This window comes from Pteronotus mesoamericanus, unplaced genomic scaffold, assembly GCF_021234165.1.
Source record: "Pteronotus mesoamericanus isolate MK-2021 breed Mesoamerican mustached bat unplaced genomic scaffold, CSHL_Meso_final contig_347, whole genome shotgun sequence".
NCBI classification, from domain to species: domain Eukaryota; kingdom Metazoa; phylum Chordata; class Mammalia; order Chiroptera; family Mormoopidae; genus Pteronotus; species Pteronotus mesoamericanus.
This window is the reverse complement of record NW_026555137.1, coordinates 6,108,413-6,130,193: the sequence shown is the minus strand read 5'-3', so window position 1 is coordinate 6,130,193 and position 21,781 is coordinate 6,108,413. Positions and strand designations below refer to the sequence as shown.

The window sequence follows — 21,781 nt, the reverse complement described above, 5'->3', positions numbered from 1 at the left end:
TTGGGTAACTTTCCAGAATTACCTTTATTATTTTGTCAGCGCTATGCAGCACAGATGGATATTAGAATGTCTCTGTAGAGGTGCCAGCAGTGGAGGTTGTAACGTTGTCCTGAGCGCTTTCCCATAAAGCAAATCAGATGAAGAAGAGAAAGCATTGCCAAGGTTGGCCGCGGCGGGCGAAGCGGGTCCAGCAACAGACGTCTCGATGGAGGCACGGAGGTGATTCACTGTTGTGTGGCCTTTGCTTTCAAACTCACTCACAGGGGGAATATTCCATCGGGGTGCTGAGCAGCCTGCTCTCCACACCTGCCTCCCTTCTTGGGAGGAAACACTGTTCTGTGCTGAGTCGTCCCATACAGGCTTCTGGAAAAGAGGTTGGCCAGTGTTAGGAAAAGGGACTTGCAGTGCTACTGCCATGGAAAAGAACTCAACCACAGAATGTACTCTCAGCCCCACTCAGGGATTTATTACTTTGACACACACTGTTTGTGCAGTGCTGGAACTCCGGTGATGCTCGAAGGACATCCACGGAAACAATTCGAATGTTAGGAGATCCAAGCACTTTAAGAAATTCTTAAAGTGAACAGCTTGGATGATGACAGTATGTATTCCCAGTGAAGACGGTTACATCTGAAAACCACTGCACTTCTCTGCGTCGCTGTTTGTAAGTGTCATGTGGTAAAGACAACCAATGTGTGGAGTCGCGTTTTTCAAACATGCCTTATACAATGAGCTTATTGCAGCCAATCACATTATCGTAAATTACATTTACTGTGTGCCTTTAGGTCGTTATATTAGAAATGATACTTTCTTAAATAATAACCATCACCACAGATTGGACAAATGAAATACTGCCTGGAATGAAGGCCTCAACTTCTGTAAGTGTTTAATTAAACCTGGTAAGAAAATTACAGATCAAATACATTATTAATGTTATATCACATTATTTTTTGTAGAAATAAGGAACCTTGCTTTTTATAGGCTTATTGAAAACAGTAACTTCTATTTAATTTAGGCATAACCCTTCTTGTCCTCAGTTTTCTTTTACATAAAATGGGGGACAAAATAGAATTAATGATTGAATACACATGCTTAGAATACTGTGCGATGCATACAGGCACTAATTAGGAGGAACAAGACCTGCCACTGTTCACGTGCACGCGGGCACCCCCTGCCGCAGGTGTATGGGTCTGTAAGCAGTCAGCAGGGCTGTTGGAGTGGCTCTTCTAAAATTTGGATATAGTTTTAAATCCTTGCATTGCATTTCTAATTTGACAAGGGGAAAAGGCATCAAAACGCACTTTGAAAATGTGAATCCCCAAAGTTGCAAAAACGAACCAACCACGTGATTCGCTTTCCGCATCCCTTACGTGGGCAGGTGCCTCGTGGTGATGAAGCACCCGGGTCGTTTTCAGATGCCGCTTTCGTGAGGCCGAGCCGCTCACTGAGTGAAGCCCTTGGGGGTCGGGGGATCACCTGGCTGCACCCTCTTGCCCAGATGAGGAAGTTGGCCCTGATCTCTCTGTATCAGGGGAAGGATCTCGGTTGACAGTCAGAACTTCTGGCCCGGTGATTTTTCTACATTTCTTTGTCTTGAAATTTGGTTTCCCATGCCTTCAGGACTGAATTAATAAAATTAACTGATAAATTAGCAGTGTTGCCCTGGCTGCTGAATTGAGCACTGGCCTATCAACCTAAAGGTCGCTGATTCAGTCGCAGATTCGATTCCCGGTCCGGGCACGCGCCTGGGTTGCGGGCCCGGTTCCCAGCTCGGGGCATGTGGGAGGCCGCTGAGTGACGCATCTCTCACACATCGCGGTTTCCCTCTCCCTGCCTTCCTGTATCTCTAAAAAACAAGCACAATCTTAAAAAAAAAATTAGTGTGCTTATCCAGAGGTTACTTTTACGACAACTTTGTTAAGAATACAGTGGGAAACGTGGTATCGGAACAAAAAGGCCATTTTCTAATCAAACTGAATATTTAAAGCTCACCTGCGAAAACTTACATATTCCCTAGTGTCATGGTCCTCATACATTTGCTCTTTCCGGCCTCCCTGATTTTCTCCTTGTGTGTCCCCGCTTTCCCTCTTACGTTAGAGAAATTCTACCCTTTATTTCCAGAATGCGGCAGTAAAGGCAGGGAGGAAGGCGCTCCTGGGGACTTTGCGGACAGAGGGGGAAGGGGCCAATATCATTTGAAGGCAGGATGACATTTAACGACCCTTCTGCCTCACAGCATTTTTGAGTTTTGTCGTAGTTTCAATGAAACCCGACTCAGTGATAACAAAGGAAGAGACAGGAGTCCTTGAAAAAAGCAGACATCTTATTTTGTTCCTAAATGTCTAGCACCATCTTGACACCAAGGCCAAAGATCTCCTGAAGATACCATTTTCCTCCAAGACAGTGTATAAATTGTTGGTCATATGTGAGCATATCAGATTGCAGGAAGATTAAGGCGTATTTATCCTACCTGAGGAAACAAGGGGATATGTGTCGCTTTAAAAAAAAAAAAATAGTTACAAGTGTTAAAACACAGTTTTGCTTTTGATAAAATGAACTCCTGCTAACTGGACTCCTCAGTACGCAAAGTGCCTTGTAATCCAATGGTGCCAGATAAAGGAGGCGTTCCTCTCTACAGCCTCCCTGTAGAGACAAGAAAAGCCCTTCCCTGCACTGGCAGCCCTGACTTAAACGGAGTCTTTCGGTGTGCCTCTTCAGCAGAGGGCCAACATGTCAGCAGTAGCGGGCGAAAATGGCATTGCGCACGTTACTGGGGGAGACGTGGCGTATTTCTCACATTCAGTTATTGTCTCCTGGTTTGAATCATTAGCATTTGGCTGATGTGTTGCTGAGTTTGCGGTTCTGATTTAAAACTTGGTATTACGTTGAATGTTTTCTTACCTTTATCTTCTATTTCTGCCATGGCTTGCATTTCTTGCCGAGTTTCTGACTTGAATTGCCCGATTTTTTACTTTCTTTTGGAGCTTTTTATTTGTTTTGTTACGTTTCTGTTTGGGGGTGTTCCTCCCCCCATCCCCATTTCCTTTTTTTTTTTCTTGCTATGTTTCTAGTTGGGGCTGTCACATGTCTTGGGCCTGCTCATTAGCTCTCTTCCCCCTTAGTTATTCCCCTATTCAGTGTGTGCAGTACCTAATCAATACACTGCCTTGCTTGCTGCAGGATTTCCAAGTTACTGTGTTTTCTGTCGGCTTTGATACTGCCTAAGAGGGCCTTCTGTGCTCCGGCTAATGCGCTGTTGTCTAAATTTGCAGTGTTTCAGCTCATTACACTGACTTTAATTTTGATGTATTTGTATTTTATCCACTTCAAGTCATGTTTCTTTCCTCTATCAATTTAATTACTTTCTGCCTGGGCAACATTGTGTTTATACAATTGCTGCTAAAGCGACAAAGGTTCCTATTTAAATTACCACCCAGAACATCAGTTCAGTCTGAGAGATGCTCAGAACACCTCTGATTGATGTCTTACCTTTGTGTGGGGAAGGAAGTCTAGACCATCGAGAGGGTCTTCTTCATGGAGCTTAGCCAAGCCCGGTTGAAGCTGCGGGCTCACTGACGCAGCGGATGAGGAGAGGGCAGTGGGGCCGCCGCCCTGCTTCTCTGCACGAAAGGGCTATCTGGCCGACTTCCGCACAAGTCACGCCCTCATAGCACCTAAGGTCTTCCTTAGGTGTGACACTTACATTTAGCTTGACTACCCAAGCTCTGGCTTTTATGTTCTTGTGTGCGTATATGTAATATATAAGTTCCTGGTTTTGAATCTAGGTCTTTCTCTGATGATGTAGCATTTGGGTTTGTAACTCAGCAACATGGATTCAGTTTCTGTCATGCACACAGCAATATAGCAACTGCTCTGAAAGCAAATGGCGTGGGAAACATGGTGCCTCTTCCTGTATTCAAAGGCTTCCACTAATTGGTGGGGGGGAGGAAAAGCATATCAGAAAAACATCTTTGAAAATAGAAGCAATGGAGGCCCCTCAGTAAATCTGTGGTTGGCTATTTATGGGGCCGAAGTTGCACATACCTTCTGCAGGCATAATAGCCACAACAGCTCTGCAAGCCCATAGGTTTACGTGAACGAATGTCATAGACAAAGTTTATCAATTGGCTAATAAATAGGATCAGCAAACATACTCTTCCCTTAATTGCTTAGCTCTGCCTTATAGGACTTAATACCTATTGTATTTCATCACTCTGTGTTTCATTCTCTCAACAAACAGTCATTGAGTCCCTGTGCTCAACAGAAACTGCTGTTTATCAAGGAAAAGAAGAAAAAAATCATAATGTTGCTTCTTTTTGGGTCTGTGCACCTTCTCTAGGGCTGGGTAATTTCTCTGGGCCTCCTTTCTCTCACCTGTGCCCACCATTTTACTCTTTCAAATGAAAATAAACGTGGCCTATTTCACATCCGAGATCAGTATGACCATATGGCATTAGCACATTTGACCTTGAGGGAAAGCTCTCTCTGTAGGTTCTTTGTGTAACAACAGGCAGGCAGATACTCTGGTTCCTACACTCTAGCCCGCCTCTTGCCTCTTAACCACCACCTTTAGGCTCATCCGGCTGCATTGCCAGGGTCCAGTGCTGGATTCACTTGGAAGATTCAGACTCACAATTCAAGACTCTCAGGAAGTCAGTCCTGCTGAAGAGTCTGGCCTTGACTTTGTGCACATCCAGCTTCCTAGCGGCTTCCTAAGACCCACGCCCAGTGTCCTCCTTGCTGTTGTTCCTCGACTCCCTGCGTATTCTTGGAACACTGCTCAGTGCCCTGGAACGTGTGTCGCTGCCTGGCTCTTACCGAGCTGCCCTCGTGATTACAGTCTGCTCTCCCACTGTTCTTTGGACTTCAGGCTCCTACTACACGTCCAGCTCTTGTGCCAAATTGTGCTTGCCCGTCTGCATGTCCGGTTTCTCCTGTTCATGTGTGGACATGGTTATTCCCATCTCTGTTCCAATCTCTTTATGCCAACACTCACTTTCCTCCTCTCATTCTTCAGCCTGTGACCTTCTGCCGTGTCCCCAGCATGTCTGAGTACCAGCTTCTTTGCTATGCTCTGTCCGTAAAATTAGGGACCGTCCTTTTTCCCTGAGCTGACAGCTGGGCACTTACATACCATCTCTCCATCCCTGGAAAAATGCTGGCGCTGAGTTCCACCTTTCATTCCACATCTGCTCTGCTCTGCTGGGCAGCTTTCCTCCGTGATACTGTGTAGACTTCATGTAGGATAACAAAGCATTATGGTGTTGTCTTTGTGAAAACTGTACATTTTCTTGATGAGTTTTGCATTTGTGGCCCTTTATGTGACAGTTCCTTTTAGATGAATATACTTTTCCGGTGGCCCTGTTGGTACTTTAGATGTTCATTGGATTGAATTCAGTGTGAACTTAACCTTATTTCAAATTACGTTCAATATTGAACAACAGAGTAACCAATACGTAGGGCCATAGACAGGTAAAGGTTGTGGAAGTTTTATGAACTATAAAGCACTGTCCACTGTCATAAAGAAGCACCTACATAAAATTGTGTATACATGAGCTCCTTATTTTTCAGATAGTCTAATTGATTGTTCATTGGACTCACTCAGCCAAAAGTAGAGAGAAACTTTGTACAGACATCATTAGTTTTTCTCCATTTAGAGATTAATCATGAAGAGCTCTGGCTCTTTAATTCTGTAATTTGTATATTTAATGGGCTGCTGCAGAATCTATGACAGTAATTAGCATAGCCTGAAAACTCATTAATACGCAACAACATGATTAATGCAGCATTAATGCAAACATGACTGAAGTTATTTGGGTTATGTGGTAAGAAGATTAAAGCTAAAATGTCCTGTTTGTTTTACCAGTGGTGAGTATAATAGGGTGGCAAAAAAATAAAATAAAATAAAAACCAGTATCTAATTAGTGGTTTTAAAATAGGGGAAAAAAACCCAGAAAAAATGAAATCAAGTTGTCCTTTTTCACTTAGCTCAAAAATTCAGGGCATAAAATATATTTTCTGTTTTTCTATTTATTCACTTATTCATAAATTTATCATTACTAGGTAAGTATCTTCAATCTTTTAGCTTAGCCAAGTTAATCTCTCAACAACTTTAGCATAATGTAAATATTATTAATATAATATTATTTTATATATAACATTAACAAATATCACTAACATATTATTTTATCTTGCAATAAAAAATCTTTATACCATATTCAACCAATATGTTATACATTTGTTTCGACATCTTATTGGATTTGACAAATAATTAAAGAGTCTGTTTCTGATTATGTAAAAGTCACATGCTAGGCCTTTTCTCATTGTACAATATTACCATCTTAAGTTAATGTTCAACTTTATAAGATAATAACATTTTAAATCCATAAATTTCAACAAAACTGTCATATATTACATGTTAAATAATGAAATGTCCGATAATGTTTTGGGAAGTAAAACTATGAAAGTCTTGTTGTTTTGATCCTGATATAGTTGTATTAAAGTCCATTTTTTTCCTATTTAGTATAATCTGTTTAGTAGCTATTCTAAACTTTAAATGACTCATTTCTCAATCTTGTAGTCAAATGTTAAGAGTCATTTATAATATCTAAAACAAAGCTTGCATTTTTTGGTTAAGCAATCTTGAAAGGCTGAAAAATGTGTCTGTTGGCTTTCTTGCACTTGTTTTACTCTAAAGCTATATTAACACAATGGTTATGATTTTGTTTTTCAAATAAATGATTACGTGAGTATATAATAGATACCTGGCTCTTGGCCAGGACTTTAGGAGGCAAAGTATGAATAATTTCATCATATGGTACCTGGACTTGGAAATGGCCATTTTGTAGTAGAAAAGCTCTTTCAGCTTAAGAATTTCAGCAGATCTGAAGAAAACTGCACAATAGACAAAAAGCAAATCAGGATTACCTGCTACCAAGAGATGGTGCTACTAGTAACTTCAGTCCTGACTAAGTCTGTGGGATCAGTGGATTTGCTAAGAGACCTTTAAATGATGGACTGTTTGTCCTAAGAGAGTCCTCTCTAAAAGCACACATTCTCAATTTTCTTCAACTAGGGGTCTTCTCAACTTCTTTGTAAAATTTCTTTAAAATCCTGCAAACAGACAGTTTTACTTCATTCAAATGTATCTTTCACACAAGTTCACATGTGTGAAATTCAGTTGTAGAAATTTAAAGCAACATGTAGAGGAAAAAAAAAAACTTTATATAAAATCTTTGTAATATGCTAGACTAGCTAACTGATACTTACAAAATGAAGCAACTAAATCGTACTGGTATACATTTACTTTTGGCTTATTTTTTAAAAAGAGGATCTAGAAACAGAGAAAATGCACCATTGGGTAAAATCATTTGCTTCTAATGTTTGAATTCACCTCTGTGGTTTTTAGTGTACCAGAGAACTCTTTAATCAGACCATTACCAAATTGAATAAATGACTACTCAGTGATTACTGGACTATTTAGTGATGGAGTTTTTGAGCTCTTCTTCTAACAAATAAGCTTTCCTTTAATAGGTCGTATAAGAACATCCTCCTAAATGAAACGGAACAGAATCTATTGGCCACATGCTATCTCAGTCTTTGCTTTATTCCTATATCGTTACGGAGGGACCAGCCCTTTTAGAGTATAGCCAGTTCTTTCTTCTAAGAAGTTCTGCAGACTTGTGTACCCTACCCTATTGCCACCGTGAGCAGTTATTCTAACCCCTGGTCCAGAAAACTGGAGAAAAAACAGTATTTTTGTTTTGTCCTGAATTGAACACAGCCAAGACTTTAATACAAGGAGATAAACTTGCTTTCTTTTCTGCGGGTACCATCCAGGGGGCCTATCCTTAAAGGATTGTTGAAAGGATGAATTCATAGTTAGCAAGGTGTCCTGGCAGAATTGGAAATCAGGAGTGGTTTTTGGCCTGGATTTTGGGAAGACGAGGAAGCAACCCTGATGACTAAAGATTAAAAAAAGAAAACAGACATCATATCTAAACTCGAAGGGCTTGGGGTGTGAGGTGTCACATCTCTTCCATGGGGGGGGGGGTCACGTCAGGACCCCCAGTGATGCGTGCTGTCTGTAGGAGGCGCTCACCTCGCCCAGACCTGCGGTACTGTCTAGTAAAGCGCTGTGCGCTTGCGAGAAGCTGGGCTCCCAGAAGGTTGTGCCCGCAAGGATGTTGGAGCTTCTGTTCCCTGAGAAGCCCTGAGAATCACTCAGGTTGCGGCCTGCCCCCTTTCTCGGGGCTGTGCAGGGGGTCAAGGTGTCCCTAGTTACAAGCTTTATGTTTTGTAACATGTAAAAGAAAGCTACATTGTTGCCCTCTGTTCTTAACCCCAAATCAAGAGCCTCAAAAAGCAAGCAAATCAGTGAATTTTAATAATAATAATAGCTGATATACCTATAAAGGGCCAAATTGTCCTAAGTGCTTTATGCACAGTATTTTCATCCTCCCAGGAACCTTATGAAAGAAGAAACTACCATTATTCCCACTTATCCATGAGAAGATGAGTACAGAAGGATTAAATAATTTGCCCAAGGTCACACACAAGTTTTAGTGCTGGTATTTGAACCCAGGCCATCCAGCTCTAGCATCTTTTTTTTTTTTTTAACCACTAAGCCAACCACCAAGTTCCCTCTTCATTGGAGGAACACCAAAGAAACGTCATAACAAACTAATACAGGGCCTTTGGAGGAAAATAGATGGTTGTAAAGTGCGTGAAGTTGAAAATGAGGGTGAGGGCCAGACCCCTGCCCCCGCTAAGGCAGCCGGAGGGACGGGCGCGGTCCCAGGCTGGCTCTCCAGCACGTGGGAGATGCCGTCGGTTCCTCTCGATCACCTTTTCCCTTCTTGATACTATGTCCCAGCACGGTTAATATATTTTCAGTGGTTTAATTTAGAGGAGATGCAATTATATTAACTGATTAAAACATTAAAAGCTTGTTCATGAATAGGTGTATACACACACAGGCAAACATTTCTCTCGTTGATTTTTTTAAAAAACAAGTTTGACTTATTTTCACTGAATTGAATTTGCCTGAAATTTTAGCATCACAATGCTAAAGTATTGGGAATGAATTAATAACCAAATTCAAATATATGCGTTATTACCATGCACATCTATTATTCTCAATTCCCATAATAGTGTGAACTAAATAGACTGGAATTAAGTTGCAGCGCGAATGCACTAGATACATGTGAGGATTCACTTTGTGACAGTAAGAGCGATTATACAATGACCTAAGCTGTTAAAGGGATTATGGGATTTTATTCTTTTATTAATTCAACGTACATTTATTGGAATCCTAGTATTTTCAAAAATAAAATCTTTAGGGATCATAAATACTGCGGTGTGATCCCATTTAGAGCTTAGCTAAGAAGCGAAGACTGGACCCTTCTCATAAAGTACCCTTACTGTCTGGAGAGTCCCTCAGAATGCCACCTCAGGAAAACACTTGATCCTCGGCACACTGTGGCTGCTCGCTCTCTGCAGCAGAGTAGCAAAGGCACGTGACTCGGGGCCGGCAGCGGTCTCCCCTGGCCCGTCTTAGGAGATCGGGTGGGTGGCGTGGCGGTGGAGAGACTGGCCCTGGGTGCCACGCTTCGGAGAGCTTAGGTGCCACGCACCTTTGTTCTTTCCTCCTCATTCTCTCCCTTCTCCTTATAGGAGGGGCCGTCTACATGTGATAATTAGGTGTGCAATTAAGTGTCGATCTGCAGGAATCCCAGAACCCCTTGGGATGCTTTTTGTTTGCATTTGTTTTTCACTTGTCACCATGTTGCAAGTAGAGCCAGCTCCTTCCTCTTGGATTTCTGTACTCTTATTAAAAAGTCAGGATTCTTCCATATGAGGACCATGAAGTGATTATAGCATTATCTTCAAAATGTCAGAATTGGAAGTAGGCATTTCAAGTGCATTCTGAACTCATAATATATTGTGTGAAAGTGCCGCAAGAAAAACTGTTTTATTTTACTCCTTTTCTGGGATCCTCATTTGCTCCAAAGGAGGCAGAAATATATTTTCTTACTAGTCCAATTGCTTGGGACCCCCTCACATTGCTACCAGAGAGGCCTTGGTGTAGGAGCCCCAGAGCAGATTTCTGCAGTGCCGCTGGAGGTCACTGAACACGTCCAGCTATCAGACTTGACGCGCGAGACACCAACAGCATCCCAAGGTCAAGGCCACTCGGCGGCTGTGCTGATGCTCCAAGCGAGCGGAATTTGATTGCTTCTCAAAAGACTTGTTTCACAAAATGAAACAGCATGTGCTAGTACGTTTAGCATACTTAGTATATTTAAAGTTTTCAAGTTCCCTTTTATTCAATTTGAATCAATATACATTTAATTTTATAAAATAGATACGCGTATGTGTCTATATGTAAATGGACAACTGGGTATATGAATTACATAATGTATCTGTGTGTATATATTCATGCACCTAGATCTCTTTGAGGTTTAAAACATGAAAATAGAACTGGCATGTTTAATAGATATATGTCCAAAAGTTAATTTTTTTCAATTTTATAAAAACAAAAATCATGATAAACATTCACTTTATTAATGGGTATTTTTATAACTGATACTTTTCTTTAACCTAAGCTTAAACTTTGTTTGAGTCACTTGTTAAAATGCTAACTGTTTTACAAGTTACAGAGACAAAATATTATTTTAGAAAACCTGGCTATATGCTGAATTTTCTATCTTTTGCTCTATGCAATAATTAAGTATTATGTAGATTACAATTTGTCATTGACTGGCATTCAGTTTTTGTTTTAGACTATCATGACTTTATTCCAACACACAACAGTTTTCTAAAGTGAGCCCAGAGTGGAATGTATTTATGTCATAGGTGAAAGAGTACAGCTGTTAAGATGATTGAAATTAAATATATGTAATACCGTCAATACTATATACATGAAAAGGAATGATGATAACTTCGGATTTTTGGACGTTGGTGGAGGCATTCAGACTCAGAATACTCTTAGAATATGCTAGTCTTTCATGTGAAATTCTGATTTTGTGTTCATGATTATGTCAGTATTTTGGTGAGCGGTAGCAACGTGGGGGTGCAGTCTTAAAATGGGTGGATGGACTCATGGGTAGATACATACAGATGTATCTATGTAAATATGTCTGTTTTTAGCTAGCACTTCATGTGACTTAGGCCGAGTTTTCTGTTCATTGATCCCAAGGCTGTTGCGGGAGGGGGCCGCCGAGCCGAGCTGCGGTGGGGCCGGCTCCCCGCTCCCACGCGTGGCTTGGCTGCTTCCGGTAACGGAGGGGGCGCATGGGTGCTCCCTCCGCGGGGCGTTCCGTTCTCGTGGCTACCGCCCCCCGAGGTGTTGCTCCTCTTGGGAAACATTCCTTGACTGCGCTTCCTCCCTCTTCTAGCCTCTCGGTGGTTCGAGGTGCACCACGGCCATGTTTAGCGCTGCCTGCCCGCCGCAGGGTGGCGATTCAGGGGGCCGCTGGGGAGAAAAGGAACACAAGCATGTGAAAAACTAAGTGCAAGTCTGGTGACCGAAACAATAGGTAGTGACTAGACCAACCAGCGGTCACCATTCTACTTCATGGTCAAAAGACTGTATCATTCAGTAAGTCAGGAGCAATAAATAATGCTTCTCATCTATGCTGCTGTTCGATATTATCCTGTAAGATAGAGCCCATGCATTAAGAGATAAATAAGAGATGGTTATTGGAGAAGAATACACACAATTTTTTTCAAGCAAATATAAGCATATACCTTAGAAAAAAGAGACACCAGCAAAAACTATTATTGTACAAATATAATAAAATGATGAAAAATTAATGCTAAAATTTGTTTCCTGTGACCCAGCAATAACAAATCTAAAAATGATCTTGTTCCTAATGGCAATAAAACAGATAAAATCTGATGTAAACTTAAAAAGTTGTGAAGGATTAATTTACATAGAAAAAACAGGAACTTATAATAAATGTTAATATAAAATATTAATGAGTTGAGGGGTAGTTAAAAGAATACTGAAAGAATAAATTGTCAGATATTAGAAATATTATGAAATAATAAAAATATAGTATTCTACAAAAATTATCAGTTGAAGAAAGTAGAAAGTACAAAGGCTGATTTAAGACAATAGACTTTAATATGCTGAAGATGGGATTGCAGTTGTTAAACATTCATTCAGCAAATAGTTTTAAACATCTATTATGTTCCAGCCATTGTGCAAGGTGTTGGAAATGTGGAACTAATGAATGCAAAGCTCCTGTTTCGTGAAATGCAATATTTAGAAAAATTTTAAATGTCTAAGGATAAAACTAGGATACGTCCTATATCTTATACTATATGTCAAAGTAGATTATAAATCAAGTATATTGTTAAATATAAAAAGATAGGACATGAACAGAAAAATGTATAAGTGAAAAAATTTGAGTTAGGAAACCTAATTAAAAACAGAGAGCAAGATACCATTATTTTAAAACATAGGAATTGACACTATTTTTGGTGCAGCCACTTTGGAGAACAGTATGGAGTTTCCTCAAAAAATTAAAAATAGGACTGCCTTATGACTCAACAGTTCCATTGCTGGGAATATATCTGAAGAAAACCAAAATACTAATTTGAAAGAATATGTGCACCTCTGTGTTCACAACATTACTTGTCATAGCCAAGATTTGGAAGCACCTCCAGTGCCCATCGGTAGATGAGTGGGTAAAAAAAGCGGGGGCACATTTACGCAATGAAATGCTACTCGGGGATAAGGAAAGGGCGTCTCACCCTTTGCGGCAGCACGGATGGCCCTGGAGACTGTTAGGCTGAGTGAAATGAGCCAGTCAGAGAGAAGACAAGTGCCGTATGATTTCACCTACATGTGGAATCTAATTAACCAAAGAATCTAACATACCAAACAGGAGCAGAAGTATGGACACATAGAGCAGCCTAACAGCTGTCAGGGGAAGGGGCTGGGGGGCTGGCTGGAAACGGGGAAGGGAGTAGGACAGACAACACAGACGCAGACCCCGCCTGTAGCCAGAGGAAGGGGGTGGGGGAGGTGGGAGAGGGCACAGGGAGGGTGAGGCGCGTGGAAAGGGGCCTGACTTCGGGTGCTGAGTGCGTGGTGCAGTGTGCACGTGTGTTACAGAGTGGCATGCTTGGAACCTGTGTGGCTTTATTAACCAGTGTCGCCCCAATAGATTCAATAAAAATAATGTTTTAAAGACAATCTGTTAAAAAAAAAAAAGAAAGTAAATGGCTGTTACACCTGACAGACAATAAAATAATAGCCCCGATATGGAAAGAACATTTGCAAATCAGTAAGAAGAACCCACAACCCAAGTTCAAAAACATGACGAAGAATTTTGAAAACACCCAAATGAAGAATTCTGATAAAAGAATGTTGACTTCAGATTTGTCCTCCAAATACAAGTTAAAACTATGACAAAATTTCAGGTTTAAAATTTCAGTATAACCTGGATGGTATCTCTCAGAGGAACCAGGTGAAATGACTGTCTAATACTGAAACCATTTTGTTGGACAATGGCTGCGGGATATGTAAAGGAAGTTAAGTAACAAGAGATCTCTGGCAATGAAGTCGTAAATGAAATGGCATTTACCTAAAAATTCCAGTTCATTAATTTATAAAATCACAAACTGTAAGATTGTAGAGCCCGTCTGATCTAGTGCCCCCGTTTGCAGATAGGGAGCCCGAGTCCGGCTCTGTGCATAACCCTCACGTACGTGTGTTTCAAAAGTGTCTGGAGATAGGGCTTGCTTGTAGCTTTATCATCGGGCGATTGTAAGGCATGGTTAGTCCTTACAACAGTGACACTCAGTCACACTGTTTAATTGTTCTAGGAGGAAATGGAGAATTATTTTACAAGGTCAAAGAGAGCATTTTTTGTTGTATAAAGCTTAGCATTAAATTCAGTTTTCCCAAAACTTTCTATGTAGTGAAACTCTTTAGTCCTGGGTTTTTTGTTTTTGTTTTTTTCCCCTCTAGCATAACCCTACTTTTTATCCTAATCTGCACTTCCAGTAAAATTATTAGAATGCTGATCTAATGTTTCCCAAGTTCTTTAACTTTGAAAAAGATTGAACCTAAAAAAAATTAAGAAGCAATGTATGTTTAAATGAATAAGATAACTAAACTTTGGTATTTTAATAAAGAGTTCACCATTTGGGAAATAATTCCAGGCCATTTTATAGTCTTTTCAGATTAGTTTTCAATTGTTACTTTGTCAAGTATATTCAATGAAGATTTTGTTATTCCTGTATTTATAGGGCTGGTTAACCATAAATATTTTATCAATGGGGGCATTTTTAGCACCACCTAATGGCAGGCAAGTAAAAAATGCTTTTTCTAATTTAGAACTTATTTGCATAATTCAAATTAAGCTATAGCTAGAGTTGCTTCTATATGTAACTGTTTACATTCCCTAATGCACCATACAGGCAGCTAGAAATCCATCTCCAGGCAACTGGTTTAGGTGGGAATGAAGCAAAAGGGATATTTGATAATGAAGCCAAGGGATTTTTGCTTTCTTTATGAGAGCAAGGAGAAGAAAATATCTGTGTAATAGAACACACTGTTCTTATGTGAAGTGTTATTTTCATTTTAGGAGCTTACGCATTGAGACTCCATTCTCCATACCCCAGTTGATTTCCTGACAAAATATACCTTGACTATTGCATTAGCATATTTGATTCGTGTTGTTTTTTCAGCAGTTGTTGACAAATCTTTGACCAATTTGATATACTGCTCTAATAAAGCACATTATATCTCTGAAATTGTTGTAAATGAAGTGTTCTGTCTTTCTGTTTATTCTCTTGGAATTTTCTATAGAACCTGAGTCAAACACCATGTGTTAGGTGAGGGATAAACAACTTCTGCCTTCTCAGGGGTGTCCAACCAGCGGCCTGAGGGCTGTGTGTGGCTCAGGATGGCTAGGAATGCCGCCCAACACAAACTCGTAAATTTACTTAAAACACGAGGAGATTTTTTTGTGTGTGTGTTCATGTGTCACCATGCATTTAATGTGTAGCCCAAGACAACTTTTTTCCCAGTGTGGCTCAGAGATGCCGAAAGGTTGGACACCGCTGCTGGGCCACACCTGTTTATCAGATAGGGCTTCCTAGCAAGATGTGAAAATGAAGAAAGACAAATTGGACACGCACAGTTCTTCAGGGAGTTGCAATCTGCTGATGCCAGAATAAACCCCCTTCCCTGTGGAGGGCCTTTGATTCCCAGCCCGGCCTGAGAGAAGCTCTCCATCCTTCAAACTCTCATCGTTCTGGTTGGCTGTGCTTCTGCTCATGTCAGTATTCAGTAGTCACTCAGTATGGTGCTGTCGAGCTGTTACTTCTCATGTATGTTTTTGAGCGCTCACGTGACTCTCACCATGTAATTTGTCTATACACACACAGATACATCTATCTGTATTCATTTGATCTTTCCAACTAAACTGGAACCTCTTTGAGAATGGAGATCGTGCCTCCTTGAACTTCCTTGCCATCTTCAATGCACTAAGTGAAATGCCTTCCACAGGGGAAGCGCTCTGTAGTGCGCATCGAGCAGGTGGGACCCCAGGCAGGCTGGAGGTGGGACCAAGCAGTGACGGTGGGAAGACCTCTGCGTGCCCAGGGCAACCTGGCCTGCATTCTGGGCTGTGGAAATCTCCGAGAGGACAGTGTGGGCCTCGTGCTGTCCTGGAGGTTGAGGGGGACCCTGGCATTCTAAGGCTGCGCGCTTTTTGCTGCAGAATGGCGTTTCGGGAAGTCTGCTCTGTGGGCCCCCTCACAGCAGAACTTCCCAGTCCTGGCTTCTGTTCCCGGACAGGTTCTTTCAACGGAAGCGTTTCAGACGAAGCCCCCCTGTTCCTTTCACTCGTGTCAGAACAGCCATTTATTTTTATTACTCTGATAATGTTTTCAATTGGATGTTTCCGAGTAGCCAATTTTGGGTTGCCACCATGTCTTTTTACATGACTCTTGTTGATGAGTTTTGCATAAATTTAACCTTCATTATATATTGATCAGTGGCAGCGTGGGCTTGAGTTCCGAAGTCCAGGGCGGCATTCGTAATGGGGTAGGTTTGACACCGAATGGCTGGGACCATGGCACTCCGTCGCTGTGTATCATTCCCTGACTGTAGTCACGGCATCATAAATAATAATGAAAGTAAATGTGCGTTTATCAGAAAGAATCAACAAACCCCCAGCACTGACTTGCTGATTGTACTTGTCTCGCAGGCATTAAGGCCAGCTTTCGCACAAGGGCGCCTGAAGGTCTGATCGTCTTTGCCGCATCCCCGGGCAGCCAGGAGGAGTACTTTGCCCTACAGTTGAAGCAGGGACGTCCTTATTTTCTGTTTGATCCTCAGGTAAATCACTAATCATAAAAGCTGAGATATCTGAGAGTTGCCCAGGTGCCAGGTACTGAGGTAAGTGCTTATGTTTTCACATTGAATCCTCACCAGAAATGTAAAGGTAAGTCCTCTTATTGCCCCCACTTTACACATGAAGAAAAAGACACAACAGTCATGTGACTTGCCCACAGCTAAAACAGCAGAGCTGACTTTCAAAACACGTAGTCTGACTCTACACAATTAATGACCATATGCTACCTCATAACAAAGACGAAAACTTTTAAATAAATTTGAGGAGATCTATTTTTATTTTACTTGAGGGCCAAATTATGTCTCTCTCTTTTTTTATTTATTAAATTTAGAGAAGGGGAGGAAATGTCAGTTTGTTGCTCCACTTATTGATGCATTCATTGGTTGATTCTTGTGTGTGCCCTGACTGGGGATCAAACTTGCAACCTTGACATATTGGGAAGGCACTTTAACCAACTGAGCAATCTGTCCAGAGCAAATTGTGTGTCTCCTTATTCTCTCTCTCCTTCCCTTCATTTCTCCCTTCTTCCTTCCCTCCTTTCCTTACTCCCTTCCATTTTTAATTTAATTTTTTTTCATTTGCTTACCAGAAATTATTGAAGTATCTATCAGGTACTATTGTGCTGAGTGTTACAGACAGCACCAGTTTTAGAGTTAAAGAGATCCATGCCCCTATGAAACAATCTAAGTAGGATATAGTAAAAAAAAATTTAAATTATTCATGAATGTTATGAAAGAGAAGTGTGAGATTCTAAGTATTACGGCAGCATAAAATGAAGGCTCTCTCTTTTCTGAGTTGTCAGTCTTCTTTAGACATGTGATCTACCGCTGAGGTGTAGCGGTAGATCACATGTCTAAAGAACAAGGAGGAAGCATTGTTCGAGACAAGAGCATATGTCTCTGTGTGAAGGCATGTGTTTCAGGGAGAGCAGAAAAAGGGAAAATTCTGGTGGGCGACAAGGGAAGGTGCTGGAATAAAATTTCCAGGCAGAGCCTGAGGTAGACAAGCACACGGCGTATTCTCTGCATTGAGGTGCATCAGAGGTGGCTGTAGACTAGAGAACAGAGAGAGAAGTGGTAGGTTGAAAAGCTGGGTAGAGAGTAAGTCATTTAGATTCCTGGAAGGAAACGAGAGGATTTAGATTTTTACAAAGGACAATGGGAAGCCATAGAAGAGTTGTCTTCGCTTTAGCTAAACCAGTATTAGTGAACATATGATGTTGGGCGTTGCATTGTGCTTGTAATGGAGAAATGAAAAAGTCTTTTTTTTTTTTTTTTTAAAAAGAAAATTTATTTCTAGAGAGAGGGAAAGGGAGGGAGAAAGCGAGAGAGAGAAACATCGATGTGTGGTTGCCTCTTGAGGGCCCCCCTCTGGTGACCCGACCCGCAACCCAGGCGGGTGCCCTGACCGGAAATCGAACTCGCGACCCTTTCCCTCACAGGCCAGCCCTCAGTCCACTGAGCCACACCAGCCAGGGTAGGAAGACTGTTTAAGATATTTTTTCTATTCCATTTTCTCAGGTTTTCCACTTAAACCTGCTGATCTCAGTCATAAATTACACTTGCCAAATAAATGTTTTGTCTTCTATAGTAAAGCTGGCAGAGTTCTCCCTTCTGTGTTGAAGGGGTCCTCGGCCAAGGGCTCAGGTGAGAATACCAACTAGAGACTGACTCACCTTGGAGAGGGGAGGCGGGTCCTGCTGGACCAGTGGTGTGCGGACGCTGGCCGGCTCTGTGCAGGGAACCTCAGGAGGTGGGCTGCATCCTTCCCACGTCTGGAAGCAGGAGAGCCACGAGTTGGCAGCTGGAAGACCCACGGAAGAAAGATTTACTTCTGGGGTTTTACCAGGAGCCTGATGACCTCTGGCTGCTACCCCATAGGTCCTGAGGCCCAGTGACTTCAGGGCGTCCCCCCAAATTTCAGCTTCTTAAGGGATGCCTATAGGTGGGCAGTGAGTGAGCAATAATAAATCGCATCCCACCTATGCAGATCCAGTAGCCAGAGGAAAAGGGTGAAGCAGTGGTTGTCTCGGGAGGCTGGGAAGATGGCAGATGAACACAAAACAAAGCAGTCAGCACACAGAAGCTGATTCAGTTACAGAGCTGGAAATACTACTTTTCACTGGAAAACTTTAGATTACTTGGAGGAGACACACTGTGTTGAGCCTCAAATGAGTAGGTCAGAAAACCATGAAAACAGGGAAAGATAAAGATCAAAACTAATATTAGAAGAAATTAAGGAGGAGAAAGAAACACATGCACAAGAAAAGGAAGGATGAGCGAAAATAATTGAATATAGAATGGGGGGAATATCTGATTTAAGAAAGAATTGGTTATAAATTTATTGAAAGGGACTCATCAAAGTTTAGTCAAGATTAAGAGAAACTAATGCTTCCACAGGACCTCTATGTGCCAGCATTATTCTAAGTCTCTTCATAAACACACACACACACATGCTTAAATGTCACAACTGTGTGAGACAGGTACTCCTATTCCAGTTTTACAGGTGAAAAATCTAAGTCACAGTTAATTTTCGTACAGCTTATCAGGGACCAAGCCAGGACTGAAACCCAGGCACACCAGCCCCAAAGACCATGCTTTTAGGTCCAATACTACAGTGCTGTTCAACATGGGAGAGAAATGCCTGTTGCTATTCACAGACTTAGATAAAATACCACCCATGCGCCCTCTTGCAAGGAAATCTTTCAGCAAGGCTTCTGACCAAAAAGAACATGTAAAAAGAGTCTGACATACAAAGAGGAGATGCAGCAGTGAATAATAACACTAGCATATTTTCAACCTAAATATTTAATGACAAAGGGAGGAGAAATGTTTTACAGTAGCAAAGAATCTTTGAAATAGAATAGCTACACAACGAAGACAAAACTGAACAAAACTCTAATAATCATCTGGCATTAAAATTATTGAGAGTTGAAAGAGAGCAAAAGATAATTGACTTCAAAGTTTCTAAAGGTACCCACTTAGTGGAGGGAGGAGAAGGGGGCATAGGTCACATCAATGTCATGTTTCCCAAAATAAAGAGACAAAAAAGTTTGGCTTTAAATGTTGTGAAAAATAAATTACTAATAGAAGGAAAATGTTCTAAGAACATTCCAATTAAGAAGATGAAAATAAAAAGACAATGTCAAACTGTGAAAATCAACAGGAATCATGAAAAGAAAGGAAACGGTACAGTCAAATGGAAGAGTGTCGAAGAAAAAGCGCAGCCTGGCTGAGCGCTTCCCTCCTGCACCTGTTCAGACCTGGGGATTTTTGAGAAGAATTCAGGGGGAGAAAAACCTGAACCATATAACCACATATTTGTAGAGCTTTTACAGTTGGCAAAAATGGATTCGTGTTAATAGTGAGATTTGATTCTTGAAGTGGCCACTTGAGGTAGAGAATCGCGTCATCCCCGCTCTAGGTGACGTGGCTTCACTAGGGTCACGCAGCGACTTAGTGGTGATAAAACGGGCACCGCGTTTTGTTTACTTCGTGCAGTGCAACCCTGTTAAATCCGCTGCTCTCCCCACGGCGCTGGGCGGCCGCGCCCAGGGAGAACCCCGGAGGGACGCGCTCAGAGTTCCACCCCTGCCACCCCCTCACCTGGACTGCCCCCGCTGCGGCCGAGGTCAGAGGCCCCGCTTGGTCTGGACAGGGCGGGGAGCAGTGGGCTTCACGCTGCCTCCCGCGCACAGCAGGTCACGCCGTCACACGTCCTGCCCCGGTCTGAGGGTCTGAGCGGGACTCCAGGTGACCTACATCTCCGTAGCGCGCTGGCCATGGGCGGGTCACAGAATTTGATAAACACCCCCCACACCCTTACACACACACACTTTGAACATACAGGGCAAACTCCTTGCAGCGTTCATCGAAAAGTGGTTTCGCCAGATCCGAGGCAGACAGCCACTTCTTTCATCGGTGTGGCTTCTCTTCCTAGGATGTGGCACCTGAGGACTGCAGAAAAGGAAGGCGCTCGACAGCGCTTTGCTCAGCCTCAGCCTGGTCGCTGAGGCCTTGAGGAAGGCCGCCCTCCTGAGCAGGGTTGCCTGAGGACTCAGTTGAGGAGATGGGGCCCGTTACATCGCACTCAGTGCTCGGGGGCCCCGGTGCTGTCCCTCATGAGACAGTGGGCCCCAGCTGGCCAGGGCCGGCCCTTCCTCCCACCAAGGCGCTTACACCCTCGTGCGGGGTAACCGGACGAGCTCGCTCACCTGTTAACGGAGGCCACCGCTGTTTTCCGACCAAGAATTGTGGAGGCTGAAGGGTGGAAAGTTTGGGAATATTCTCTCATTGTTTCTTCTCCTTTTGGGTAGGGATAGGAACACAGCCTCTTGCACCATGTTGGAGCTACTGCAGGTTTAAGAAGCTTGTATTTGTTTTATGTGCCTCCCATTGACATTCAAATTATTTCTATTTTAAATATTAATATTTTAGGGGCCACTTTAAGCCATTTTCCTTTTTCTGTGTCTTTAAGTGAGACAAGATTATCTATCTAATGAACATTGTATTATAGTCATCAGATAAATAGTTATTTCCTTAATGGGTCTTTCTTTCCAGACCGCACAGTCCAGCAAGGACACTCTTTCTGTTTTGTCCTCAGGTGGATTCTTGAGGCTTAGCACAGTCCTTGCAACACAGTACATGCTCAGTAAAGAAATGTCTGTGAGCAGATTGGCTGACTTGGTGACTTAATAATTATTGGTAAAATACTGCTCGTGGTTGAAGAACGTTGCCCATTTTCTAGAATAACATTTCCAGCTCTTTAATGAGTATATAACAATTTAATTCTTATTTATTTTATCAGTTTGTTAGAAACTTTGACTTTTATCAATGGTTATTTTATAAACTACTGTTCCAGAATCTATTCAAAATAATTACACTTTGAGTTTTGAAAAGAGTGTTTTGTAGGAATTTAAAGTTACTATCTAGCATATAGTTTCAAAATAACTCAAAGTCATTGTGAACTTTGTTGTTTTTAAAATATCTCAATGAACATAAGGAAGGAATGCATAACATAAAATGTAATCCTACATAGAGGCTTAGGTATAAAAACTTACTTGATTTCCCTTCCAATTATCTGATGCATTCTGTGAATAAATGTTTAGGGGAAGGGAGAAAGATTCTTCATAAAATTTAAAACCATGTATGTGTTAACATATTGTGGACTGAACACTTGGAATCAATGTCAAGAGTCACAGCAGAGAAAAATTACTGCAGTTTTTAATTGTTACTTATTTTAAAGTCTCTAACAATTAGCTATCATCTTTCCATTCTTTACCTGATTGATTTCAATCTGAATTTACTTGATCAAATGCTGTTTTATTGACCAATAATGACTTGATTAGTGGTTATCATTTAAATGTTTTATGCTCAGTGACATTTACAGGAAATTCACATAAC

General features: G+C 41.6%; 1 protein-coding gene across 1 annotated transcript in view; it reads left to right on the top strand.

Moving 5' to 3' along the window:
* The window catches only part of USH2A (usherin), a 474,416-nt gene that overhangs the window by 170,714 nt on the left and 281,921 nt on the right, over nucleotides 1-21,781 (top strand). Inside the window, 1 exon segment of the mRNA XM_054576584.1 lies at nucleotides 16,233-16,363. Within this exon segment, the coding sequence (XP_054432559.1) occupies nucleotides 16,233-16,363 (131 nt within the window).